Below are 25,850 nucleotides of genomic sequence, written 5' to 3' on the forward strand. Positions count from 1 at the left end.
ATCTTTTTTGAAAAAAATTAGGGATCCTTACTAAAACGCCAATAATGTAACCCAAGGTGTAAAAAAATTACCTAAAACATTCTTTACATCGCGTGCCCTGCGAAAACTATTGATGATGGAATAAAATAATGTACTACAACTTTGTAGAACACATTATTATTTACAAAAAGTGTTGCGACAGCATATGTCTAACTATTGTAGTTATGTCTTAATAAGTGTTCTTTTATTTAAAAAAATAAAACAACGTTAAATATCGTTGAAATTTTTGTTAAAGACCCGAGCGGAGCCGGAGCGAGCCGCTAGTATCAAATAAAACTGACATTTCATTACAATGATAAATGTCGCGTGTTATACGAAATATCGCTTAAGCCTTACAATAGCCTTTCTAACCTCGATATGCAATTTTGAAAATATCGTTAGCGTGAATCAGGCAAATAGCATAGCGGCAAAAGTAGGCAAACGTTCCAACTCCATACAAAATTTTAGTTAACTTTTACGCTATCGTGAACGTTAAAAAAAACTCGCACCAAGCACACTGTGATAGCTACCCGCTACAGACGTGTTTAAAAGGTATAATACAAAGAGTCACATGTGTCCCGAAAATATTACCTTCGTGTTGGGGCAATTTCATATGCCACCCAGGCGAGGGGCATCGCAAAGTCGCCATCGCCCGAAACATGTCTTGTCGAACCCCCCCGAGCTTTTAGGTAAGAGACCTCTCAGTGCTTTTAGGTCCCTCAAGCACCGGTCACCGTCCTTCGACGAGCGAACGACGATCCTCTCAGTGGGTCGCGATTCCGATCCGGTGGTAGATTTAGCGAAGCACTGCTCAGCAAGAGGGCCAGTGTTAGCAACGCTCCCGGCTTGAGGCCCGTGAGCTCACCTAACCTTTAGGGCTGGAATAGCCCCATAGGCTCCCTACTTACCAGCGAATAAGTAGGGAAAAAGGTGACTGTTGGTAGGATCTCCTGTGAGTCCGCGCGGGTAGGTACCACCACCCCGCCTATTTCTGCCGTGAAGCAGTAATGCGTTTGGGTTTGAAGGGTGGGGCAGCCGTTGTAACTATACTGAGTCCTTAGAGCTTATATCTCAAGGTGGGTGGCGCATTGGGCTGTGAGCTCATCCACCCATCTAAGCGATAAAAAAAAAGGTGTAGCCATGCTGGCGTAAATTAGCTACTCTCTCAACTGCTTATTAAGCGCGTGATGTTTCTAAAACCAAAGGAATTGGCGGCGTGCAAAAGTGAAAGTTAAGCTTGGATTCCGCTTTTAGAGGCCGAAGAGTGTTGTTTGTCGTCGGCGGACGGTGAACGGTGAATTCTGGTGTTGCCAACGTCACCGCTATGGGGCATTGCGTATTGCAACACTGTCTGTTACGTGTTGAACTGAATCTGGTGTTCCATTAATTTGGTTTTCTTCTGAGTTATCATCACCGAAAACTCACAAGTTGGCTGTACACTTATGTCGAATATAGGAATCCCAGTCTTCAACTGGTGATACAGTCCAAGGTCACTAGTTTCTCAACGCGTCTATCGCATTAGCAAACGCATTAGCCAACAGATTTCATTACAAATGTATTTTTATTAGACACTCAGTTCACAGTGCGACTGGCCAAATTTTTACCCGTTTTGACACGTAAGGTGATGATCTCAGGATGTCCTTTAGACACTGTCCTTGTGGAATGCACGGGTAGGTACCACCGCCCTGCCTATTTCTGCTTTGAAGCAGTAATTCGTTTCGGTTTGAAGGGTGGGGCAGCCGTTGTACAAGGTAATAGAGTCTCAAGATCGATAGTGCGGGGTTCTCGTCCTCTATGGGCTCCCATATCCACATCCCAAAAAAAAGCATAGGAATGCTTTGCAGCAGACAATTGCATCAAGACTGATTCTGATGACAATCCCTCCATATCTTGGTTCGGCTGCACGTGGGCTTCTGCGGGTGCCAATAATCTCCTGTTATCATCTTGCACGCAGCATCTTTTAAGTTATAGCTTATATGAGTTATCTGAAGAGATTATGTTACTATGCGATGCAAGATCCACTAAATATAGAAAAAAATCGAAAAGATAACTTTGTCACGTCAGAAAACGTTGACAGAATTATTGACACCGTTCAACACGTTAGCTGATCGCCATCTTTGTTATAATATGATGTCCAGTCGCCGCGATTAGATAAACGGAATCCAATTAAACAAAAGTTCCAAGTACCAGAGCTGCATGATTGCGTGGAGGTGTGACGTCATTCGTTCTAATTAACCTCAACGCGGGTTGATATTTTAAACGTTCCCTAATTCAATGCGAACCCGGCAACGTGATTCTTTATCTATGTATTATCTATATATTAATACGTGAAGCAAAAACTTTGTATCCCTTTTTACGAAAATTGCGCGGACGGAGGAGTATGAAATTTTCCACACTTATAGAGAAGAGAGAAGAAGTGCACAATGCTAATATTTTTTTAAAATAATGCATAAAAGATACATTAAATCAATAAAGTAAACATTACACACACTACATACCATGTATTTGACACACACATATACTCTTTGTTTATTGTCAAACTTTTGTTATTGCTTAAATTGAGAATCAAATTGAGAATAGGTTAGTATTGTTTATATTTAATATTACGAGTATTTGTCTATAGTGTAGTCTTGGCGAAATCTGTAACAATAGGACCATAATAATGTTGAAACTTATAATTTCAATTAATTATAGTCGAATTTCGACTACTGCGGGACCACTAGTATCTATACGTGAAGCAAAAACTTTGTATCCCTTTTTACTAAAATTGCGCGGACGGAGGAGTATGAAATTTTCCACACTTATAGAGAATATAGAGAAGGAGTGCAGCATGCCAATATTTATTTTAAAATATGCATTAAAAATACATTAAATCGATAAGAAAAACATTACACGCTGCCATGTATTTGATACTACACACATAAATACTCTTTTGCTTATTGTTAAAGTCTGTCGTCAAATTGAGAATAGATTATTAGTTAGTCTATTGTGTAGCCTTGGCGAAACCAGTGATTATAGAAGTATAGTATTTGAAAATAGAACCGTAATAATGTTAAAAATTATAATTTAAATTAATTAGGTTCGAATTTCGACCACGACCATCGACCATCGACCACTAGTAATGTGTTAGAACTTTAGTTAATACGCGCCAAGGTTTATTTTGTTACGTAAAAGCAACACAGAACCAGTCTAGACCGAGAGACGCCTAGCGATTGAAGCGCTTTAATAATTTAATACGATGGACGTTAATAGATTTAAAGCGTTCGCTTGAAGTATTTTCCGCTTGACGACAGCCGATCTAGGTCAGAAGGGCTCGGGGAGAGGTCGCGTGACGTCACGCTGCATTCGAATACAGTTCCAAATTCGAACACATACGCGCCCCAATAGAAAAACAACCTACCGCTCGTTCGATTTAAAGTTTAAATTCGATTATTTCATTCGCTCGGATTAAATCAACGTGTTCGATCGTATTCACAAGGTCGTAACCGCTTTAATTTTATATTGAGCCTTAAGTCGTAGAAGTGAATGTTAATTTCGTTTATTAATGGTCGGAAAACATTGGCGTACCGTGAAGGTCTTCATGGCATTAACATATAAAACTCTTCTTTAATGTTATGTCAGCCTGGTACTCTTGTTGCTTTATAATGCTGAATGTAAAAAATATATATAAAATATATCTTCTATCTTTCAGCATACTGAGGTACACTGAACATAGCCTAAGCATAGAAAAATAATAAAAATAAACAATTAGTTAATCATAAAAAAAAACATGTTAAAAAAACATGTGTGCAATACACACGTGGGAGAAGTGAAACCTTCAAAAATTTTGGCTTCAAGATAATAATGAGACGAATATAAAATTTCGTGAAGAGGATTTTTTAATTGTAGGTTTTAGTAATGATCATAGGTTTGATAATTATTATTTTACATTTTATTCGTATATATTACATAGATTTATTCAGAATTTATTATGTACGAATATTAGGTACGACGCGACGCAGAGCACAAAGAGAACCACGAATTTATGAAAACCTTTTAAATATCTGCTATCTCATTTTCTCCCATGTTAAATCTTATGAATTTAGGTGTCGTGTTTCATCGACTTTCCAATCACGACGATGCTAAAGAAGTTTTCACTTCAAAAACACTTATTTCACTAATTCACAACACGAATCATAGGACGTATTATAATATTATGTAAAGACAAAGGTCTTTGTCTTAAAACATATTGCGTCACCTACGTTTTGCGATCTAAACTAGCGTAGAATAATAATTCAAGAAAAACTCTTAAGAGCTCTGTGCTATCCATGATATCCTAGTACAACTGCGATGCGCAGTTTTGTTAACTGGTGCTGTAATGTAATTAGGAGATAAATAAAAATCAACAATTATAATTGAATATGCAACTTCGAAAAGGGCACATTTCTGAAAATGTAAAATGTTCAGGAAATAAAAAAAACTGATTATTTTCTAAAGCAGTGTAAAATTTAAAATATTAACTTTTGAGATATATGTTAGTGTTAATTAGCAATTGAAAATTATTGGAATTATTATAAAATGGTTGTAGGTAAGCCTCAAAACTACATGTACATATATGAAAAAAACGTATTTCACAAAATATGCGACATGTGCCCTTTTCGAAATTGCATATTCAATTATTTTCCGTATACATTTATTATTTTCATTACTTTGTACAACGAAGCTTAATTGAAAAATTTTGCCTTTGTGTGTGGAAAATTACGTCAACAATTAGTCAATTAATGTTTGGTCATTAGAAAGAGCGTGTGCGTGGTGGGAACATCTCGCTATCCCGCTCTCACGCGGTGGCAATCTATTACAATTTTTTTGTTATTACTAACTGTTATTTACGTCCTTATTATCCTAATTCACAATTAATTCTCAGTAGAAAAGGTTTTTGAAGTGAAAACTTCTTTAGAATCGTTGTGATTTCAAACCGGATGCAACGGAAAAAACGACAGGTAAGAGACACAAATACAAAAATGTGTAGGATGAAGCCAGCAAAGAATGAGACAGAAATATACATACTATTTAATACAGCGCCATCTGTGAGATTTTTTAATACTAACGTGTGTATGAAAGCTCTTGTAGTGAATTTTAATTTAGGATTATACGTGAAATTAAAATATCAATTCACAGAGGGCGCTACCTTACAATTATTTACTAATGACAAAATTTTACATATACTTAAGACGTTTAGGATAATTGTATTTTAATTTTGGAAGGTTTCACTTCTACCACGTGTGAATTGCACACATTTTGTTTTTTTTTAGCTCAGTAATTTATTGATATTGGATTTTAAGGGTTTACGTGCTTATTGATTTGCCAAACACCATTACGAAATACGAATAACCGACCTTCGTTAGTTTATCTAATTAAAAAAATAATTATAAGTTCATAATGCAAACAATGAAAAAGATACGTGACAATTTGGGTACGTTACAAGTAGGAACCTTTAGAAATGTTCTATCTCATTCTTTTGCAGACTAAATCCTAAATACATATTCGGTTGTCTCTCTCTTCAGTGTTAAGTTACTTAAGTCTTTAGTGTTAGTAGAAGTTACAGGAACAATGAAGTTAGGGGTGGTATACTGGTGGTAGGACCTCTTGTGAGTCCGCACGGGTAGGTCCCACCACCCCGCCTATTTCTGCCGTGAAGCAGTAATGCGTTTCGGTTTGAAGGGTGGGGCAGCCGTCGTAACTATACTGAGACCTTAGAACTTATATCTCAAGGTGGGTGGCGCATTTAAGTCGTAGATGTCTATGGGCTCCAGTAACCATTTAACACCAGGTGGGCTGTGAGCTGGTCCACACATATAAGCATTAAAAAATATATTGTGGTGTTTGAATTTCACTCTACCCTAGAACCTGCCGGTATTTGCACAATGACGTCAACGTTTAGAAACGCTCTACAAATCGATCGTACCATAAACAAACTCTTAAGCCTTCGTCAAACAGAACGCGTACTTAGCGCCGCGTACTTAACGTCGCGCTCTTCAAATTGACTAGATGAGTCCAACGCTCCTTGACGCAACGCATTCGCCAAATCATAATGCCTTTCGATAGCAGTGTGAAAATTTAAAAGTATTAAGAAATCGAGTGATTCAGATGTGGCATTGTATAAGCATGGGTATTTTCTAACTATTTATATAATTTTTTCGGGCATTATCTAGTATTTTAATACACATTCACTCGGACGCTAAAATAAAATTTGTAAAAAATTACAACGCCTGACGTCAAAGCGTCCTAACGCCGCGATAGAGCGCTGCGTACTTATAGCGCTGGGGCTCTGTTTGACGGTATGTTACCGTAGTAGTACAGCACATCTCGGCGTCATAGCGCGGCGTCAGTTTAGTGCTCTGACGCGCGCTAATTACGCGTTCTGTTTGACGAAGGCTTTACTTCGAACTAATGGCTCGCTTCTCATACATTTTATAGATGCGGTCGTTGCGCGTCTCCCCGAATCCTGATCACGCAGGAGCCAGTCACCGTCGACGCCCTAGACACGTCCTTAAAGATCCATCAGATCCAATAACCCTTACATTAGGCTCTAGCACTAGGAGTAGGGACCCTGGTAACCGTACTCGTCGAAGTCGACAAAGAGGTCGACGTGCAACCTAACCTAAACATCAGCCCGCTGAGTTTCTTGCCGGATCTTCTCAGCGGGTCGCGATTCCGATCCGGTAGTAGATTCATTCGCGAAGCCGCTACTTTTGAGTTTTGAGGTTTCCTTTGGAGGCGCTCGAGTAGCTGTCAGCAGTTTTTTTTTATTGCTTAGGTGGATGGACGAGCTCACAGCCCACCTGGTGTTAAATGGTAACTGGAGCCCATAGACACTTACGACGTAAATGCGCCACCCACCTTGAGATATCAGTTCTAAGGTCTCAAGTATAGTTACAACGGCTGCCCCGCCCTTCAAACCGAAACGCATTACTGCTTCACGGCAGAGTGGTGGTACCTACTCGCGCGAACTCACAAGAGGTCCTACCACCAGTATTCCACCCCTCCTGGCTGTGCCTTTGCTCGCCCACCTGCCCTACTGAAACTAGAAAAGCCTCTGGGCCACTAAGACTCTATCAATCATTAAAAAAATCGTAGCGCACTGTTCAACAATAAAATAAGATAGATTTTTCTGGGCCATTTAGCGGACGGCGCAACGGGCGGGTCGTGTACCTCATTGGCCAATTGACGAAAAAACCTAATTGCCTTTTAAAACGTCCGTAGCAACGCGTTGTTGGTGAGTCGTTCAGCGCATTCATCTTTGTTGTCGTTGAGTTGTCGCTCAGATAATAGCACACGTAATTATGTAACTATGTATGTATGTAATGATCTCAATGTTTACGAACGATAAAAGAATGAAATCTGAACTAATAATTGTTTCGAAGTGCACATTACGCACGCTATTGTCATTAAAATCACTGGTTAGTTCTTACGCAGGAGAAATAATAAAAAAAGTACAAAGGTATAAAATATAAATTAACAAAAATATAGTCGAATTGAGAATCTCCTAATTTAAAAAAATATAATAAGTGCAACATTATTAGCAGTGATTGTAAGTTGAATTGTGCACATGAGTGATGTTGTGATCTTATAGGTGTCATATCATTCTTTCGCGTTGAAATTAAGTAATGAATTGTTATAATTTTTAAAAAAAAAAGTGACAACGTTAAATCAGGAGTGACTTAAGCTACCTCGTAGGAGGTTAGGCACCCGGCCCGAAAAAAAAAGGCGTGACTTAAGCTATCTTTGGCCCCGAAAAAGCATGTGAATCTCACGGGAAAGTGTTACATGAAACCTTAGAAAACTAAATTGACATTATTCCTTCATCGCGCAGTTGAAGTCGCGCGTAACAGCTGTTATTGTGTAAAGCGGTAAGTGTGACTACGATGAATACGACGACCGTCCGAAAAACGCTAAGTGCGCCCTCAGAAACTACCTACAACTAATTAACTCGCGCAAAATTGTAACGTCTGCTGTTATCAATGGCCTATTGAAGCGCGGAAGACACGCGGCCGCTTCTAAATTTAGCATTCGCGTGTTTCAATGTTGATAAACATCCGCCTGTGTGTAACCAGTTGTTTGGTTCGTTTTTAAATTATAATTTTTTTGCGCTTAAATAAATTAACGTTTTTATTGCTTAGATGGGTGGACTAGCTCACAGCCCACCTGGTGTTAAGTGGTTACTGGAGCCATCGACATCTACAACGTAAATGCGCCACCCACCTTGAGATATAAGTTCTAAAGTCTCAGTATAGTTACATCGGCTGCCCCACCCTTCAAGCCGAAACGCATTACTGCTTCACGGCAGAAATAGGCAGGGTGGTGGTACCTACCCGTGCGGACTCACAAGTGGTCCTACCACCAGTAAAAACCACGTCTGCGCGGTGAGCACTGGAGCAAAAGGAGTCACCGGGGAATACGTTAATACGCATTTACTGATGGTAAAGTAAGCTCAGGCAGTACCAGCATCCTGTGAATTTCAGCCGTAAGGCACCCCTACTTATGCTGATAGCCTTGAGAGGCTATTTCAGCTTCCCCTTGACGTGTAGGTGAGCTCACGGGGCTCAAACCGGGAGTATTGCTAATACTGGCCCTAGCATGAGCAGTGCTTTGCAGAATATACCACCGGATCGGAATCGCGACCCACTGAGAAGATCCGGCGAGAAACTCAGCGGGCTGTGTATGGGTTAAATTACTCGTCAAGCCCTTCGTGGCAAGCGACGGGTTCGGCGAGGACGGTGACCGGGGGCAGCCATAACAACGATGCAACGTCCGTCATACATTTGATGCTTTGAAGTCATGTCGCAAAAGTCGCGCGGAATTTGCATTATATTATATCTATGGGCGACAGTAACCGCTTCATATAAAATGGTCCTATTGCGTTATGGTAAATGAGCGTGGACTGTATTTATTGTTTTGAGATATTTATTTGTTTTTATATGATAAATTAAAGACTTAAAATATGTATAAAAATCGATGCGTCGCTCTTGGCGGCTTGATTTGAAAGAAAAAGAGTGTCATGGCGGACGTCGCTCGCTGATATTTTGACGTTTAGAAAATAAACTGAAGAGTCCCGTGATTTGTTCCGTCCTATATCATCGATAATGAAAGAGATAAGTTTATATTTTCGTGTATTTAACGATGAGCTCATTATCGAGAGCATTCGTGAAAACAAAATGAAGTAAATTGTATTTTTGAGATGCCACCGGACGCCATGTTGTTTTTAGTTGGTCTAGGGAGCCCGCGCGATGAGAATGGCGCGCGGGCGTTTCATTGGCGGACGTGAAAATCGTGTGTGTTGCTATAGTAAAAAAGTACAAAAAAAACACAAACAAAATGGAAAGAGAATATCATTAATATCGACAAGTCAATTAAATATACGATACTAAGGATAGCTCTAAAACTAACGGTCAGATCTTGATAGATGGGAACCACATGAGAAGCACAAATTTGCAAATTAAAAAGAAATCATCAAATCAGTTCACCAAGAAAATAATCCATAGGTAAAAAACATAAAAATTATAGTCGAATTGGGAACCTATTCCTTTTTTCTAGTCGGTTTAAATACGCTCACTGTTGACTCGTAATGAGCACAAAACGTAAAAAGTAAAAAACAATGTTACTAGACCAAAAAAAATGTTTATAGATTTTAGTTTTTTTTTTAAATTTGAATGCACTAAGTATCTGTCGCAATCGGAACTTTTTGACGAGGCTGATAGCTCAAAACACATTTAGAATCGTTCTGACTAACCGGGTAAGGTTTCACAGCATATCCGTTTCGATAGAAGGAACTACAACCGGATTTGAATTCGGTGACCGGTATCAATGGCCTGTCCGTAATCGAATGTAGCATCAAAATCATATCCCCCTTCTACCTAAATGAGTCTTTAAAATCAGTCCTAAATGGGTCTTTAAAACTGCAGGTGATTCGCGATCCAAGTGAAGCGTCGCACAATCTTGCTATCACTGGGATGGGTGACCGCTACGTTACCAGACTAACCTCAAAACCCAAATAGCGAACCCGCAAATGATAAGGAATGACTTATCATAAACTCTTATCGGTAATAGTAATAGCAAGGTCTGCTCTTATCAAACCAGACATGGTTTTTATTGTATTTTCGTCAGGCGATAAGTAGGGCTTTCACGTTTTTTTTTGTTTTTTTTTGTCGCATTAATTTTTTTGTTTTTCCTACCTATGCTGATAGCCTTGAGAGGCTATTTCAGCTTCACCCTTACGTGTAGGTGAGCTCACGGGGCTCAAACCGGAGTGTTGCTAACACTGGCCCTAGCAAGAGCAGTGCTTCGCAGAATCTACCACCGGATCGGAAACGCGACCCACTGAGAAGACCCGGCGAGAACCTCTATGGGCTGTGTCTATGGGTTAATTCGCTCGTCAAGCCCTACGTCGGAAGCGACGCGACGGGTTCGGCGAGGACGGTGACCGGTGTGTGAGGTACCTAAAAGCACTGTTTATAGATCGGGAGGATCCGTAATGACATGTTTTGGGCGACGTCGACTGTTTACCAGTCGGTCTACAGGATCGGGTATGATGGCATTAATAATGTTAAATATATAATTTCGGAGCCATAGCGCTGTCGAAAGATTGCGTCAAGCCGCCGAATGCCTTCAAGATGAACTATATTTAACTCGTAACCGATCGCCCGGTCTCGGTGAAAGATTCAGATTTGATTTCTGTTATTTCCGCGTTCGTTAACATACTTATAAGCGAGATAAACGACATGTTAAGACATCTCTGGACGGCCGCCAACGCTTGGCCAATCGTATCTATACTTAATAATATAAAGGGAAAAGATTTGTTTGTTTGTATTGAATAGGCTCCGAAACTACTGAACCGATTTGAATAATTCTTTCACTGTTTGGAAGCTACACTATTCCCGAGTGACATAGACTATAATCTTTGTTGAAAAAAATTGGGGATCTTTACTAAAACTCCAATAATGTAATCCAAGGTGTATAAATATTACCAAAAATTTAATATACTTTACATCGCGTGCCCTGCGAAAACTATTGATGATAGAATAAAATAATGTACAACGACTTTGTAGAACACATTATTATTTACAAAAAATGTCGCGACAGCATATGTCTAACTGTTATAGTTGTGCCGCAATGAGTGTTCTTTTATTAAAAAAAAATAAAACAACGTCAAATATCGTTAAAATTTTTATTAAAGACCCGAGCGGAGCCGGAGCGGGCCACTAGTATGAACTAAACCAAATGATTCTATCGTCCATGGCATTTTTAAAAATGCGAATTGTTTACTGGTTTTACTGGTGGTAGGACCTCTTGTGAGTCCGCACGGGTAGGTACCGCCACCCCGCCTATTTCTGCCGTGAAGCAGTAATGCGTTTCGGTTTGAAGGTCGGGGCAGCCGTTGTAACTATACTGAGACCTTAGAACTTATATCTCAAGGCGGGTGGCGCATTAACGTTATATATGTCTATGGGCTCCGGCCACTACTTAACACCAGGTGGGCTGTGAGCTCGTACACCCATCCTAGCAATAAAAAAAAAAATTTTTTTTTTTCTTCCCTACTTATTATAGTAACTTCTAGGGGCTATAATAGGATACCCGGGTTCAGTCTGGTGAATTTGCTAACACTGGCCCTAGAAAAAGCAGTGCTTCGCTGAATCTACCACCGGATCGCAAAACGCGACCCACTGAGAAGATTCGACAAGAAACTAAGTGGCCTGTGTCTTAGAGTTAAAACGAATTGTATTTTTTTTTGCATAGATCAGTGGACACAAGCTCTCAGCCCACCTAGTGTTAAGTAGTTGCCGGAGCCCATTATTAACACCAGGTGGACCGTGATCTCGTCCACCCATCTAAGCAATAAATAAAAAGTTCGTAATGGTACTAAGTTTATTTTTTTAAGCAAGTTTTGTTATGAGGTCCAGCCGTTCTCGAGCTTTAGTGGAACTAACGAACAGCAATTCATTTTTATTTATATTATAGATTTCAACAATTTGGTACTTTTGAATTTGTAACACTTGTCAGGAATATAACGGGCGTTTTGCTCAGTAGGACACGAACGCTTTCGTTCCTCTCAATCTGTGCCAATCACCCAGGGCTACCACGTTCATAATTGACATATATAGCCATGTAGATTTATTCACGAGATTCATGAAAATCACGAAACAGCTCTTCCTAAAGCGGTCCCACAATGATCGTTACGTCACGTCCCGTCACGTTTGACCCGGTTTCCTGGGTCGCTGGGTCGGGGTGCCCGGAATCGGGTCAAGGGCTGACCCCGTCGTTGTAACTGAACGGGACAAAAATGCGACGCCGATGCATGACCTATTTTGGATCTGTGTCTTTCAAGAAGATCGTGGTATATTTCCGGAACAAAGCCTTCGAAAAAACTGGTTTTGTTGTCTGTTAAGAGGGTTTGTTTTATTGCTATAACGGAAGAGATGAGTCCACCTCTATCTGCAAAGTGGATTCTGCGAGCCAACTTGAAGTATTCGGTGTGGGATATCCTCGAAATACCCTTTAATACCAGGTGGTCTGTGACTCGTCCACTTGCGTACTTGCGTTATAGTCTAGAATATAACGATCATCTTTCTCCGTGGATGTCGTAAAATGAAATGCATCGTAAGGATATTTCCCGAGAAAGGATTGTAGAGTTCTTTCCTCACTATAATGCGATCGCACACCGGGATTTTATGGCAGGATGGTGCACTAAAGGCGCATGGTTGGATACCACCTTTTTTATTCTTTAGATGGGTCGACGAGTTCACAGCTCACCTGGTATCAAGTGGTTACTGGAGCCCATAGACATCTACAACGTAAATGCCCCACCCACCTTGAGATATAAGTTCTAAAGTCTCAAGTATAGTTACAACGGCTGCCCTACCCTTCAAACCGAAACGCATTACTGCTTCACGGCAGAAATAGGCAGGGTGGTGGTACCTACCCGTGCGGACTCACAAGAGGTCCTACCACCAGTAATTACGCAAATCATAATTTTGCGGGTTTGATTTTTATTACACGATGTTATTCCTTAACCGTGGAAGTCAATCGTGAACATTTGTTGAGTACGTATTTCATTAGAAAAATTGATACCCGTCTGAGATTCGAACACCGGTGCATCGCTCAACACGTATGCACCGGACGTCTTATCCTTTAGGCCACGACGACTTCAAAATTACTGCTTAATTACTAGCGTTTACTAGTGTGTAGTAAGTGGATCTTAATTGCAGGTATTTTATTTATTTATTCCAGATGCACAGTTGCGAGACTCTGCCAGCCCAGCCGGCGTCGGGACCGAACCTGCTTCTGCAGCTCGGACGTCTCATCATCAGAGCTAGAAGCACCAGCCCCGCCTCCCGCGCCCCCGCTGCCACCCGTGACCGTCTGCTACACGCTAAACTGCTCGCTGCGAAGCCTTCTACCTCTACACAGGTATGCTATCCTGGTACGTTTGGAACCTCTGGGTCTGCGGAGGGACTTCGGTTCCCTCTGTATTTTGTACCGTATGTTCCATGGGGAGTGCTCTGAGGAATTGTTCGAGATGATAGCGGCATCTCGTTTTTACTATCGCACCGCCCGCCACCGGAGTAGAGTTCATCCATACTACCTGGAGCCACTGCGGTCATCCACAGTGCGTTTCCAGAGGTCTTTTTTGCCACGTACCATCCGGCTATGGAATGAGACCCACCTTGAGATATAAGTTCTAAGGTCTCAGTATAGTTACAACGACTGCCCCACCCTTCAAACCGAAACGCATTACTGCTTCACGGCAGAAATAGGCAGGGCAGTGGTACCCAACCGCGCGGACTCACAAGAGGTCTTACCACCAGTAATCAGTGAATGATCTTTAGTGGCCCGTCTCGATTTTCCCTCAACATGCATAATTTTCTTCTTTGTTTTGGCAATTTTGACCTTCTACAGGGATATGTGCTCCTGGTAATTTTTTGAATGATCTTTAGTGGCCGTCTCGATTTTCCCACAACATGCAAAATAATTTCCTTCTTCGTTTTGGCAATTTTGACCTTCTACAGGGATATGTGCTCCTGGTAATTTTTTGAATGATCTTTAGTGGCCCGTCTCAATTTTCCCTCAACATGCATAATTAATTTCCTTCTTTGTTTTGGCAATTTTGACCTTCTACAGGGATATGTGCTCCTGGTAATTTTTTGAATGATCTTTAGTGGCCCGTCTCAATTTTCCCTCAACATGCATAATTAATTTCCTTCTTTGTTTTGGCAATTTTGACCTTCTACAGTGATATGTGCTCCTGGTAATTTTTTGAATGATCTTTAGTGGCCCGTCTCGATTTTCCCACAACATGGATAATAAATTTCCTTCTTTGTTTTGGCAATTTTGACCTTCTACAGGGATATGTGCTCCTGGTAATTTTTTGAATGATCTTTAGTGGCCCGTCTCGATTTTCCCTCAACATGCATAATTAATTTCCTTCTTTGTTTTGGCAATTTTGACCTTCTACAGGGATATGTGCTCCTGGTAATTTTTTTGAATGAACTTTAGTGGCCCGTCTCGATTTTCCCACAACATGGATAATTAATATTTCCTTCTTTGTTTTGGCAATTTTGATCTTCTACAGGGATATGTGCTCCTGGTAATTTTTTGAATGATCTTTAGTGGCCCGTCTCGGTTTTCCCACAACATGGATAATAAATTTCCTCCTTCTTTGTTTTGGCAATTTTGACCTTCTACAGGGATATGTGCTCCTGGTAATTTTTTGAATGATCTTTAGTGGCCCGTCTCGGTTTTCCCACAACATGGATAATAAATTTCCTCCTTCTTTGTTTTGGCAATTTTGACCTTCCACAGGGATATGTGCTCCTGGTAATTTTTTGAATGATCTTTAGTGGCCCGTCTCCCGTTTTCCCTCAACATGCATAATAATTTCCTTCTTTGTGTTGGCAATTTTGACCTTCTACAGGGATATGTGCTCCTGGTAATTTTTTGAATGATCTTTAGTGGCCCGCTTCGATTTTCCCGCAACATGCTCGAAATATCGCGACCGCGTGCCTATATTTAGAAGCTCCACATCGACATGCGTTCCTGTTACCCGACCACTGATCAGTATGCTGACTTAAAATCTACATGAAAGTACTTCATGAAATTGTTTAAAACCCATAGGTGTAGTTTCGCAACGTAACCGACGCGACCAAAATAAATTATTCTCTGCGCACAGTGCTAATACAACTCTTATGCAAAAAAGTACATTGTGTATGGCACCTTAAGTATATAGCTATAAGCTACCTGATGCCTTAAAAAAAAGACAAATTATTTTTATTTAAAAAGAACTTGAAAAAATTATTAACCTTAAGATGTTATACAGTTAACGATTTTTTAAATGATAAATCATTAAGTTATTTTGAAATTAGCTTCTTTCTGTTCTTTGTTTTAGTTTAATGATATAAATAACTAATTCTTATTCAATTAATACATTTTGTTGTTTGATATTTTAATTAATTAACATATTTAGTGACTGCATTTAATGTAAATCATTTTGAATGATATTTGCACGCCGACGCTTTTTTATAAAATAACTTTGTAAACAGTGTTTTAGCTACTGATTTTAGTCACTGGTGGTAGGACCTCTTGTGAGTCCGCACGGGTAGGTAAAATCTAAAAATAAAAATCTCACTCTTCTGCAAACACATTGCAGGTACAAACACAGCCGAAACCAGAGACAGACAAGCCCAAAAGGAATGTAGAGGCCCAGCTCAGTAGTCACGTCCACGCCCTATGGAACGAACAGATACCGGTTTGCATCGAGGTGAGGATCACACATAACACACTCTCTTTCCACCCCGATAGCTGACCAAACCCGTAAAATTAGCTTCATACGTGCGGATTAAGTTCAGTGGTAAGCAATTTGGAAGGTAGATGCTGTTGAATGATCATCAGATACGTCAGGATAATTCATAATATTTCGTCAGACTCAGAGTGAGAGGTTTCATGGTAACTAATTATGTTAACCATGTTTAACTAATAATAAACCTGGTCTGGTCCTCATTCCTCGCCGCCAATCTACTATTACGGCAAGAATGAAGAAAGAGAAGAAACTGTGTAAAAAGTCTTGTTTTTTTATTGCTTAGATGGGTGGACGACGACAGCAAATCTGGTGTTAAGTGGTTACCAGAGTCCATAGACATCTACAACGTAAATGCGCCACCCACCTTGAGATATAAGTTATAAGATCTCAGTATAGTAATTACAACGGCTGCTCCACCCTCCAAACCGAAACGCATTACTGCTTCACGGCAGAAATAGGCGGGGTGGTGGTACCTACCCGTGCGGACTCAAGAGTTCCTACCATCAGTAATTACGCAAATTATAATTTTACGGGTTTGATTTTTTTATACGATGCTATTCCTTCACCGTGGAAGTCAATCGTGAACATTTGTCAAGTACGTATTTCATTTGAAAAATTGGTACCCGCCTGCAGGATTCGAACACCGGTGCATCGCTACATACGAATGCACCGGACGTCTTATCCTTTAGGCCACGACGACTTCTAACTTCTTCTGTACCGACAGTTTTCATTGTCAGCAATCATGAGCACAGATGTTGACATTCATCAACTCCTGGCTTCTATATTCCAGGTACTCCTGGCTCCAGACTGCCGGGAATGCTTCATGTCACTAAATCGAGATGACGAAGAAGCCTCGTACAATAAGCTGCACTCACAGCCCAGGGGTTTGCTGCTCGAAAGGTGGACAATGCAAGCGCTTATCAACAAGTAAATATCGAACAATTTGTCGGTTCTGTAGCCAATCAGAGGTCAGTTTGAGCAGTGGATGTGTGATGTGAGGGAAGGGTTGTCAAAGAAGCCTGTTGTCTAGGTGAGGTGCTTCAACATCATTTGATGGTTGTCCTTCATCCATAGATTTACTGGTGGTAGGACTTCATGTGAGTCCGCACGGGTAGGTACCACCACCCTGCCTATTTCTGCCGTGAAGCAGTAATGCGTTTCGGCTTGAAGGGCGGGGCAGCCGTTGTAACTATACTGAGACCTTAAACTTATATCTGAAGGTGGGTGGCGCATTTGCGTTGTAAATGTCTATGGGCTCCAGTAACCACTTAACAGCAGGTGGGCTGTGAGCTCGTCCACCCATCTAAGCAATAAAAAAAACACTGAATCGTTTTATTTGTGTCCTCAGTGAATACTGTGAATACATCTCTACGTTAGAAGACAACACTGACACGTGTTAAAAGCTTCACGTAGTAATTGCCCTATCTGATCCCATAGACAACAAATCATTTGGGGCATAGAATCAATCAATGTCAATTGCATTGATGTATCAATGTATATGACCCATGAACATCTGTTGAATATGGCGGTCGAATGAGCGTGGTTACTGATTTTCATGGGCCACCAGACGGGCTCGGCTGGATCGCATGCAGCGTACGTACTGATAGTCTGAGTAATAAAAGCACTGACTTCCTATGAACAATTGTATTTTGTCTGAATTACAACATTTAATTATATTCAAGTCTGATTGAAGAGTACTGAAGACGCGTTCGTTCGCGTGAGAGGCGCTTGGGCAGAGAGCGAACAGAGTAGTTGAATGACAAAACTGAACATTAGCATAGATTATTACGGCTTCGTACTGATCTAATACAGATAAACAATTTCGTTTCTACAGAGTAATAATTACAAGTGAATTTGCGTGAACAAACATCCGTTACCATCGGGTTGGCTATATGCTCCAACGCATACGAAGGCGATAAGAAAATTTAGAAAGACTAAATATTTATTAATGGCGAGTCGATGAAGTCATGACTCTTGATGTGAATAGTTTTCTTCGTAACCGGAAGTTTTTAAGGGATTCGTTCTCTTTACAGAAATCACGAGTCTCCAACTTTCACGACGTCGCAGTGGCTGCTCAACGCGATCCGATCACAGCTGCACTTCTCCCAGCTCGGGGCGTGGTTGGCCCGGCTCAAGGAGACGGGAGCCGATGATAATCCCACTGAACGAAGGTAGGATTTCGCAGGACACGCCAGTGGAGTAAATTCCCTGAAGCAGTCACATTAAATCAGCGGTCGGGGAACTTTTTTAATTATTACCCCAAAATATTTTTGTGTAAGTTGATATTACGCCATGGCGAAGAACAAAAAAAAACGAAATCGCTTCTTTTTAGCATCTTTCATAATATTATAGCCCCCATGATAATTTGAAATCACGATTCTAAAGAAGTTTCGCTTCAATATATACTTTTTACTCACAAAAGTTTATTTCATTTTACCCCTATTTGGTGTAATTTACCCCGATTCCCCGACCGCTGCACTAAATCCACTAAATCATCGAATCTCGATTGTCAACAGGAGAAAGCTCAGCCGCGAAAAGTGCAATTACAAAAAGCTCGAATCGAACTGCGACGTGGAGGACCTCCCCGACGAACAGCAGAGGAAACTGAACGTCGTCTACTCCGTTAAAATACCTGGCGAGAATTACAACACGACCGAGTTCTCTAAGCCCCCTACAGACCACCATTTCCCCGTGACCGACATCGGTAACAACGTCTACTTGAAAGTAGTACTCGAGAGCCTCCCCAGGATCGAAGATATACCAAACGTCAAGTGTACCTGCCAAAAACGACAGCTCAACATAGAAATCCCCCAGAATCTGAACGAAGATTTGGTCGGGAAACTGAATGATCTCAACTTAGGCTCGAAATGCGATGCAGCCAACGTCAAGAGACCGACCGCTTCGCACCAGAGCCAAAACGAATACGTATTTATAGAAAAGAATGTCTTAGATGATAGAATGCTGACTCCGTGCAGCGAAAACGGAAAACACAAGTGCAGTTGTGATGATGAACTAGACGAGAAAGAGAAGACCAAGAGATTAGACGAGAGGAGACTGAAGGAGATAGCCAAATGCAAAAGGCGGTTGAGGAAAGAGAGCAGAACCAAGAAACAAGACGAGGAGAAGAACAGAGAGACCACGTCGATACCGATACTACAGGCCGCCAGATTCGACAGGTTCAGAGCTATAGGATGCTACAGGAATCAGACGTACCTGACCTTGCCAGCCAGCAGGATTGAGACGAGATCTCCCTTCGCGGAGACCGATTGCGTGCAGATCGAAGTCAAGAAGACCAGTACGGTTTCCACGCAGACCGACGAGCCCTTCTGCCAGTGCGGCACGATGGTGAGCCTGAAGTGCGAGGGTTGCCGTCTCGTGCGCTCAGAAGGGACCTACAACCTGGCCGTCTACCAAGACGAGAACAGCAAGAAGCACAAATGTGATGTTAATTGTGATAGTATAATTAGAAGACCGAAGCTGCGGAGGCTGCTGCCGGTCACGGACAGGATCGAGGAGGTGATAACGGACAGGCAGCGGAAGGACATCGCGGAATTGAACCTGAACAAGGACGATACGGTGTTCTGTAGCCCGCGGGACAAGAGGCAGAAGACGTATTCGGTCAGCGACGATGGGTTCGTTCTTTACGAGAGGTGTGAGTACGGGACCATCGACCGGTGTGAGGGGGAGGCGGGGGCGGAGGGGGTGGCAGGGGGCTCCCCCGTCCCGAGCCCGTCTGACGTCGACAAGTTCAAGTGGCGCCTGGACTCGGCCGCGTCTATGGTGTTCCACACGAAGACCGGCCTGCCGCTCACCTCCAGTCCGGCGCCGCTCAGAAGGGGAACCAACTGCTTCGACTTCGACGACACGATTAATGGTGTTTCCGGAATTAAAAGGTATGTTCCTGGGATTCGTAGGGGGTCAATGACGGTAGCCATTTTGGCCATGTTTGCCGCGAAGCCTGGTCTTTTTTTTTATTGCTTAGACGAAAGAACGAGCTTACAGTCCACCTGGTGTTAAGTGGTTACTGGAGACCATAGACATCTACAACGTAAATGCCGCCATGCGCCTTGAGATATAAGTTCTAACGTCTCAAGTATAGTTACAACGGCTGCCCCACCCTTCAAACCGAAACGCATTACAGCTTCACGGCAGAAATAGGCGGAGTGGTGGTACCTACCCGTGCGGACTCACAAGAGGTCCTACCACCAGTGATTACGCAAATTGTAATTTCGTGGGTTTGATTTTTATTACACGATGTTATTCCTTCACCGTGGAAAGTCAGTCGTGAACATTTGTTGAGTACGTATTTCATTAGAAAAATTGGTACCCGCCTGTGGGATTCGAACACCGGTGCATCGCTGGATACGAATGCACCGGACGTCTTATCGTTTAGGCCACGATGACTTCCAAATCGTATTATTTTGTATCAAAACTGTTATTATTAATTCGTCGCGCGTGTGTGTTCCAGTGCTCTGTTCCACCGCATCGCGCCGCGCTCGCCGACCCCCCCGGGCACCGCCTCCCCCCCGCCCCGTCCACTCCCCCCCACTCCCCCCGCCCGAACCCCGGGCGCGGCCCCGGCCAAGCTCAGGATCGGACCCAGCCGGGGACTCTTGGGTGAGTTAAACACTAGCAATACTCTCTCACACGGAATAGATAAATAAGGTTGGAATGGTAATGTAGGCGGGGCAAGCGTGCCACAGTTATGACTCTACAATCATAACTCGACCGATTCTTTCATTCACCGCATTTAGTGCGCTTCGGACTACTTGGGCGAACAGATCTCCGCTTTATAGTGCCGTGTTGTGCAATTATAACTTGTAAAACAAAAAATCAGACCTCAAGCATAGAGTAAGGAGGTATATCTTTCGATCGGTAAGTCGAAATTACCATTTAATTACAATATTATTTGTCTAAAACATAAAAATATACTGAGCATTATGAAATTCCAAACATTAACAATATTATTGCAGCAAGTTATAAAGAGCATACATTGCGCGATGTGTACTCGCCCAATGAACGCAATGACCAAGTCAGCTTCCAATGTACTACATGCATTGCGTTCTCTACACTTCAATCTTTGAAATTTCGGCCTTTGCCCTGATTGGCCGTGGTGCAGTTGTCGATAGTGAGGTGACCATGTGGTGAAATAAAATCATCGACAGAGTTCTCGACTATATTTACATTTGACATGGCTAATGCGTGACATGACTAGCGTGTATGAACATTTTTATTGCCTTTTTGCGTGTGTGAGTGTGTATGCCTACGGGTGTTTTGTGCTAGTTTGCGAACGAATATCTGTCCTGAGATTTATGTGTGGGTGTTTTTGTTGTGTGCGAAATACTTGTAATCACAGTATGTGTATGTGTAGAAATTAAAATAGTGGGGATGAAGCGGCGACACTGGTTCTAATGTAAAGAGCAAAGGCCTTTCCAACCTTATTTATCTATTCCGTGCTCTCTCACGACTTGAAAAATTAAGTTCCTACCAGCGAACAGGTAGAGAAAAAGAGACTTCAAACTCATGTCTGAAGATGCACTTTCAAGTTTTGGTGCTATGAGCTTTCGGTAGCCCTTTTACAGCGGATGGACCGTTAGCTCGTTGATCTAGACTATAAATAAATAAAAAGAGTCTCGTATTGATCTGCTTGTGAGGAAGAGCCGTTCTATGATTCTTTTTATCACAAATTGCGTTTTTAAACAATCAGTCAAGACGGTACGTGTAGACGGAGCATTAACTCTCGAAGGATTATTTGTCCCTGTAACAGATGGGTGTGTATAGGTGAACCAGATTTTTGGTCTCGAATTCAAAGTTCTAATAAAACAAGAACGTTGAGATTCAAGTGAGAACTGGTTTCTATTCATTCAAAAATTATATACAGACTAGCGGACCCGGCCACACGTTGCTGTGGCTGTGGCTTAGGTTTTTGTTTCTAAATAACTCGCGGCCGCCTATGCTAATACCAAAAATTGACAACGTAAGAACAATTGGATTTCACTGTATTGCGTTTACTACGAAATAAATTTCACTTATACTTTAGCCTCAGAAACACGTGGTGCTTATGCCATTAAATTGTAGCTTATGTGAAACGTTGGTATTTTTAGCACAGCGCCATCTATGAGATATTAAAGTCACAGTATAACAATTGTCTGTAAAAACTGATTTAAGGCGCCATCTGTTTTAGACTTATGAAACTTACAATTAATAACAAAAATCAACATAAGAAATCATTTAATTGTTAATTAATAAATATTGCGACCATTCATCGAAATAAAAACCATCCTATCTCTCAAGTTGGATCGAACTGCACATGGTGTGCGAATTTTATTATAATCGGTTAAGTGGTTTAGGAGTCCATTGAGGACAAACATTGTGACACGAGATTTATATATATTAAGATAAAACATACAAATACTAATATAGGTTAGTTTCACATTAGCAACAACAGATGTCGGTAGCAGTATTTAATGTTAATTATTTAGATATAAATTTCAACAAAAGTCTTATCCACTAACAGATTCGTGTCTTATTCCAATCCTAATAATTGATTGATACGGGTTGGCGTAGCCCATTTATATCACAGAGCAGTCAAATCTAAATCCATTGTAAGCTCCAGGGTTCTGAAACTAAGCGCTCCTATAAGCCAAGCCGTCAGCGTGATCCACGTTACATGTCTTTAAACGTATCCGTGGTAATCGCCAGGCAGCTTCGAGGAGTCGGCTCTGAAGGGTCGACTGGAGCCCGTCGCGACCGTCCAGGGTTTCACCGCCGAGCTGGGCGCGTCCGGGTCGTGGTGTCCGCCGCACCGGAGGCTGCCCGTCACCGTGTTCTTCTACGCGCCTGGAGGAACCAACGCTCCTTATATGGTGAGCTCAGTCCTCATGCTACCGGTCATCAGGTTTGAGCCCCGTGAGCTCACCTACTAGTTAAGGCGACGCTGATATAGCCTCTCAAGGCTATCAGCTTAGGTAGGAAAAAAAAAACATGACACCTCATGTAGGTCCAGAATTGTAGTAAGACGCTCGGAATTTGTATCGAGCGATGGGACTGTTTCGAGATTCTAATACCACAGACAGGCATCAGTTTATCTAATCGAATGAATGCGTACTTGATATTTCACGAATAACTCATGGAGGAATAATATTAAGAAGCTGAGAAATGCCTGAAGTCGTCGTAGCCTGAGGGATAAGACGTCCGGTGCATTCGTGTTGAGCGATGCACCGGTGTAATATTTTCTAAAAATCAATAAAAATTAAGAAAGCTTTTGTGCACCATTTGGCGCCCCTTTGTGATTAGCGCCCGGCGCACGATGCCCTCCCTTGCCGCCCCCCCTCAATATGCCACTGCGACCTGGCCGAATAAAATGAGTCAACATCGTCCCAGCTTTTGTCCAGTCGAGATTTTCTCTTCATCTCTCAAGTCACTGTCGATCACAGCAGAGCGGGCCATTCCCGATCCTGCGGACAGAATGGAAAGCAGTCGACGTCGCCCAAAACACGTCATTTCGGATCCTCTGGATACACTAACAGTGCTTTTAGGTACCTCAAGCACCGGTCATCTTTCTCATCGAACCCGTCGCCTGCTACGAAGGGCTCGACGAGTGAATTAACCCATAGACACAACCCACTGAGTTTCTCGCCGGATCTTCTCAGTGGGTCGGGTTTCCGATCAGGCGGTAGATTCTGCGAAGCACGGCTCTTGCTAGGATTCGTGTTAGCAACGTCGTCAGGTTTGAGCCCCGTGAGCTCACCTACTAGTCAAGGTTACGCTGAAATAGCCTCTCAAGGCTATCAGCTTAGGTAGGAAAAAAAAGCAGGGTGACGTATGTAAGCAGATGTACACACAACATTTAATTTATTCTTCAGGGTCACATTAACCTAGGTCCAAGCGGCTACCGCATACCTCACTCGGGGACCATCCAGGTCTCCCTGTTTAACCCTCACGGGACCCTCGTGAAAATGTTCGTCGTGCTATACGAGCTGAGCGGGATGCCCCCTTCAGCGAGGACCTTCCTCCGGCAGAGGACACTGTACATGCCTGCCGGGGCGGAGCCCCCGCGCACCAGCATGCTCTACAAGTGGCTCCGGTATCTCATACATCTCAGGTGAGAGGACGCCAAACCAAATTGAGTTCCGTTCCAAAATCTGATTATGTATACCTTTGAATGATGTATGTAAATATACAAGCAACTGAACTAAAAGTCCTGATGACCTTCGTCAAGAGATGCCAAAGTAATTATTGTATTATTATCGGTCCCTTGACCCTTGTGCACATTTTCAAGTCAATCTCACGTCTTGTAAGTTGGTGAACATCACGTTCAGAGATTCTGTTACATAGATATATAGATATAGGTACATAGATACAACGGGTTTCAAAAAGTATCAGAAAATATTTTATGTCACATATTATATTTAATTAAGGGTGTGCGACAGAGATAGCGATAAAATATGAGTATCCTATGTAGTAATTGCCTTCTAAATTCCTAATCATCCTCTTTTCTATTCTCTGCGTCGAATAACAGTACATTACACGGTCGATTCATTCTTGTCCGCTCTTGAGATCAGACGTTAGTAAGATCTCTTTCGTTCGCAGGTTCATGACCTCAAAATCCGGAAAGCTGTATTTGCACACGGACATCCGGATACTCGTGTCAAGGAAGGCGGACGTTGACACGGCGACTGTACATTCCATCTTCAGACCGATCTCGAACTCGAATAGATCTCAGACGTCCAGCCGGAGCGCCGGACCGGTGCGCGGGGAGCCGGACCGGGGCCCGAACCGTGTTTTCGGCGGTTGTGGGGACCCCGGGGGGGCCCGGTCCGGCGCGGACCCCGGTGGGGCGCGTAGGGGGGCGCGAGAGCTCGGCTACGAGAACCACAATGGGGTCGCGTTCGAACTACGCAGTTTCACGTACGCCCCTGACAACCCCAGATACTCTCCTCGCTGACGTCACGCGCCACGGTCCCCTCTCCCCTATAAGCGGATGCTGCGCTTGCGGCGTAGACTTGTATGATTAAAGATAAATATATTTTTTGTTTTTTTTTATATATAAACAAAATGCGAGTTGTCTGATTTCGTTTTATTTGAATAAAAAAGTTGCTTAGATGTGTCTTAAGTAGCTACCGGAGCCCATAGGCATGAAAAATGTGAATGCCTCATGAGTTCTAAATCTCAGCTTTATATAACGGCTACCCCACCCTCCAAACCGAAACACATTGCTTCTCGGTAGTAAGCAGGGTTGTGGCACCTACCCGTGTGGACTCATTCCCTAACACCAGTAAAAAAATACTTGCAGCAGAGCACTTTTTAACACGGGGTTCTACAGGCCATATACTACTTACTATCTTTTCATCATTTAGGGTGCCAAAAAAAATTGTGACAAAGTTTCTCTTCTGATATTGGTCTCAAATTAAACAATATCATTGATTTGATAGTGTAGTAATTAGCGCCCCGGACTGTTACGCCGAGGGTCGTGGGTTCGATTCCCACATCCGGCAAACATTGGTATGAATGAGCAGGCTTGTTTGCTCTATATCTGAGTGCTTATTATCTATATATCTATAAATATGTAACCTCTATACGATTTATCTTAAAAGAGGTTAATATGTTATAAAGATGACATAAATGAAATTTGAATATTGAAACATTAGAAGAAGGAACATTAGAAATATTTAAAACGTTTTTAAAGATTGAATTATAAAAAAAAAGTGATGAAGCAATAGCTTTAAATGTTGTTTTTCTTTATAGAGCAACTCAATTTGTGCTATAGTTTTACTGGGCTGAACTGTATTTTGATGTAAATAAAATAATATTATAAAACAACATATAAAACTATCAGTCTCTGGTGGCCATAACACAGAGAATCCTAAAATTACAGTATGGGATTTGTGAAAGAAAAAAAAACGAATTTGTCTATTCTTGAGATTTTTTTATCAAGCTAACTGTTTCTTGTTTCATTTATTTAGGTTTATCCTTTATATATATATATATATATATATATATA

At 41.9% G+C, this 25,850-nt stretch overlaps 1 protein-coding gene across 2 annotated transcripts in view; it reads left to right on the forward strand.

Moving 5' to 3' along the window:
* Window positions 1-24,916, forward strand: part of LOC101746182 (atos homolog protein A) — a 48,494-nt gene extending 23,578 nt beyond the window's left edge. Inside the window, exons 1-10 of one of the 2 annotated variants that reach the window (XM_038015589.2) lie at window positions 7,440-7,907; window positions 13,282-13,461; window positions 15,698-15,808; window positions 16,638-16,774; window positions 17,881-18,018; window positions 18,364-19,740; window positions 20,316-20,464; window positions 22,550-22,713; window positions 23,713-23,951; window positions 24,440-24,916. In XM_038015589.2, coding sequence (XP_037871517.1) covers window positions 13,282-13,461; window positions 15,698-15,808; window positions 16,638-16,774; window positions 17,881-18,018; window positions 18,364-19,740; window positions 20,316-20,464; window positions 22,550-22,713; window positions 23,713-23,951; window positions 24,440-24,794 — 2,850 coding nt within the window. In that variant the 5' untranslated portion in view covers window positions 7,440-7,907 and the 3' untranslated portion in view covers window positions 24,795-24,916. Of the gene's footprint in view, window positions 1-7,439; window positions 7,908-13,281; window positions 13,462-15,697; window positions 15,809-16,637; window positions 16,775-17,880; window positions 18,019-18,363; window positions 19,741-20,315; window positions 20,465-22,549; window positions 22,714-23,712; window positions 23,952-24,439 lie in introns of those variants that run through there. The other variant, XM_038015586.2, reaches the window with a different exon arrangement.
* Window positions 24,917-25,850: the final 934 nt, after the last annotated feature.

The sequence above is a fragment of the Bombyx mori genome, chromosome 2, assembly GCF_030269925.1.
Source record: "Bombyx mori chromosome 2, ASM3026992v2".
Taxonomy (NCBI): Eukaryota; Metazoa; Arthropoda; class Insecta; order Lepidoptera; family Bombycidae; genus Bombyx; species Bombyx mori.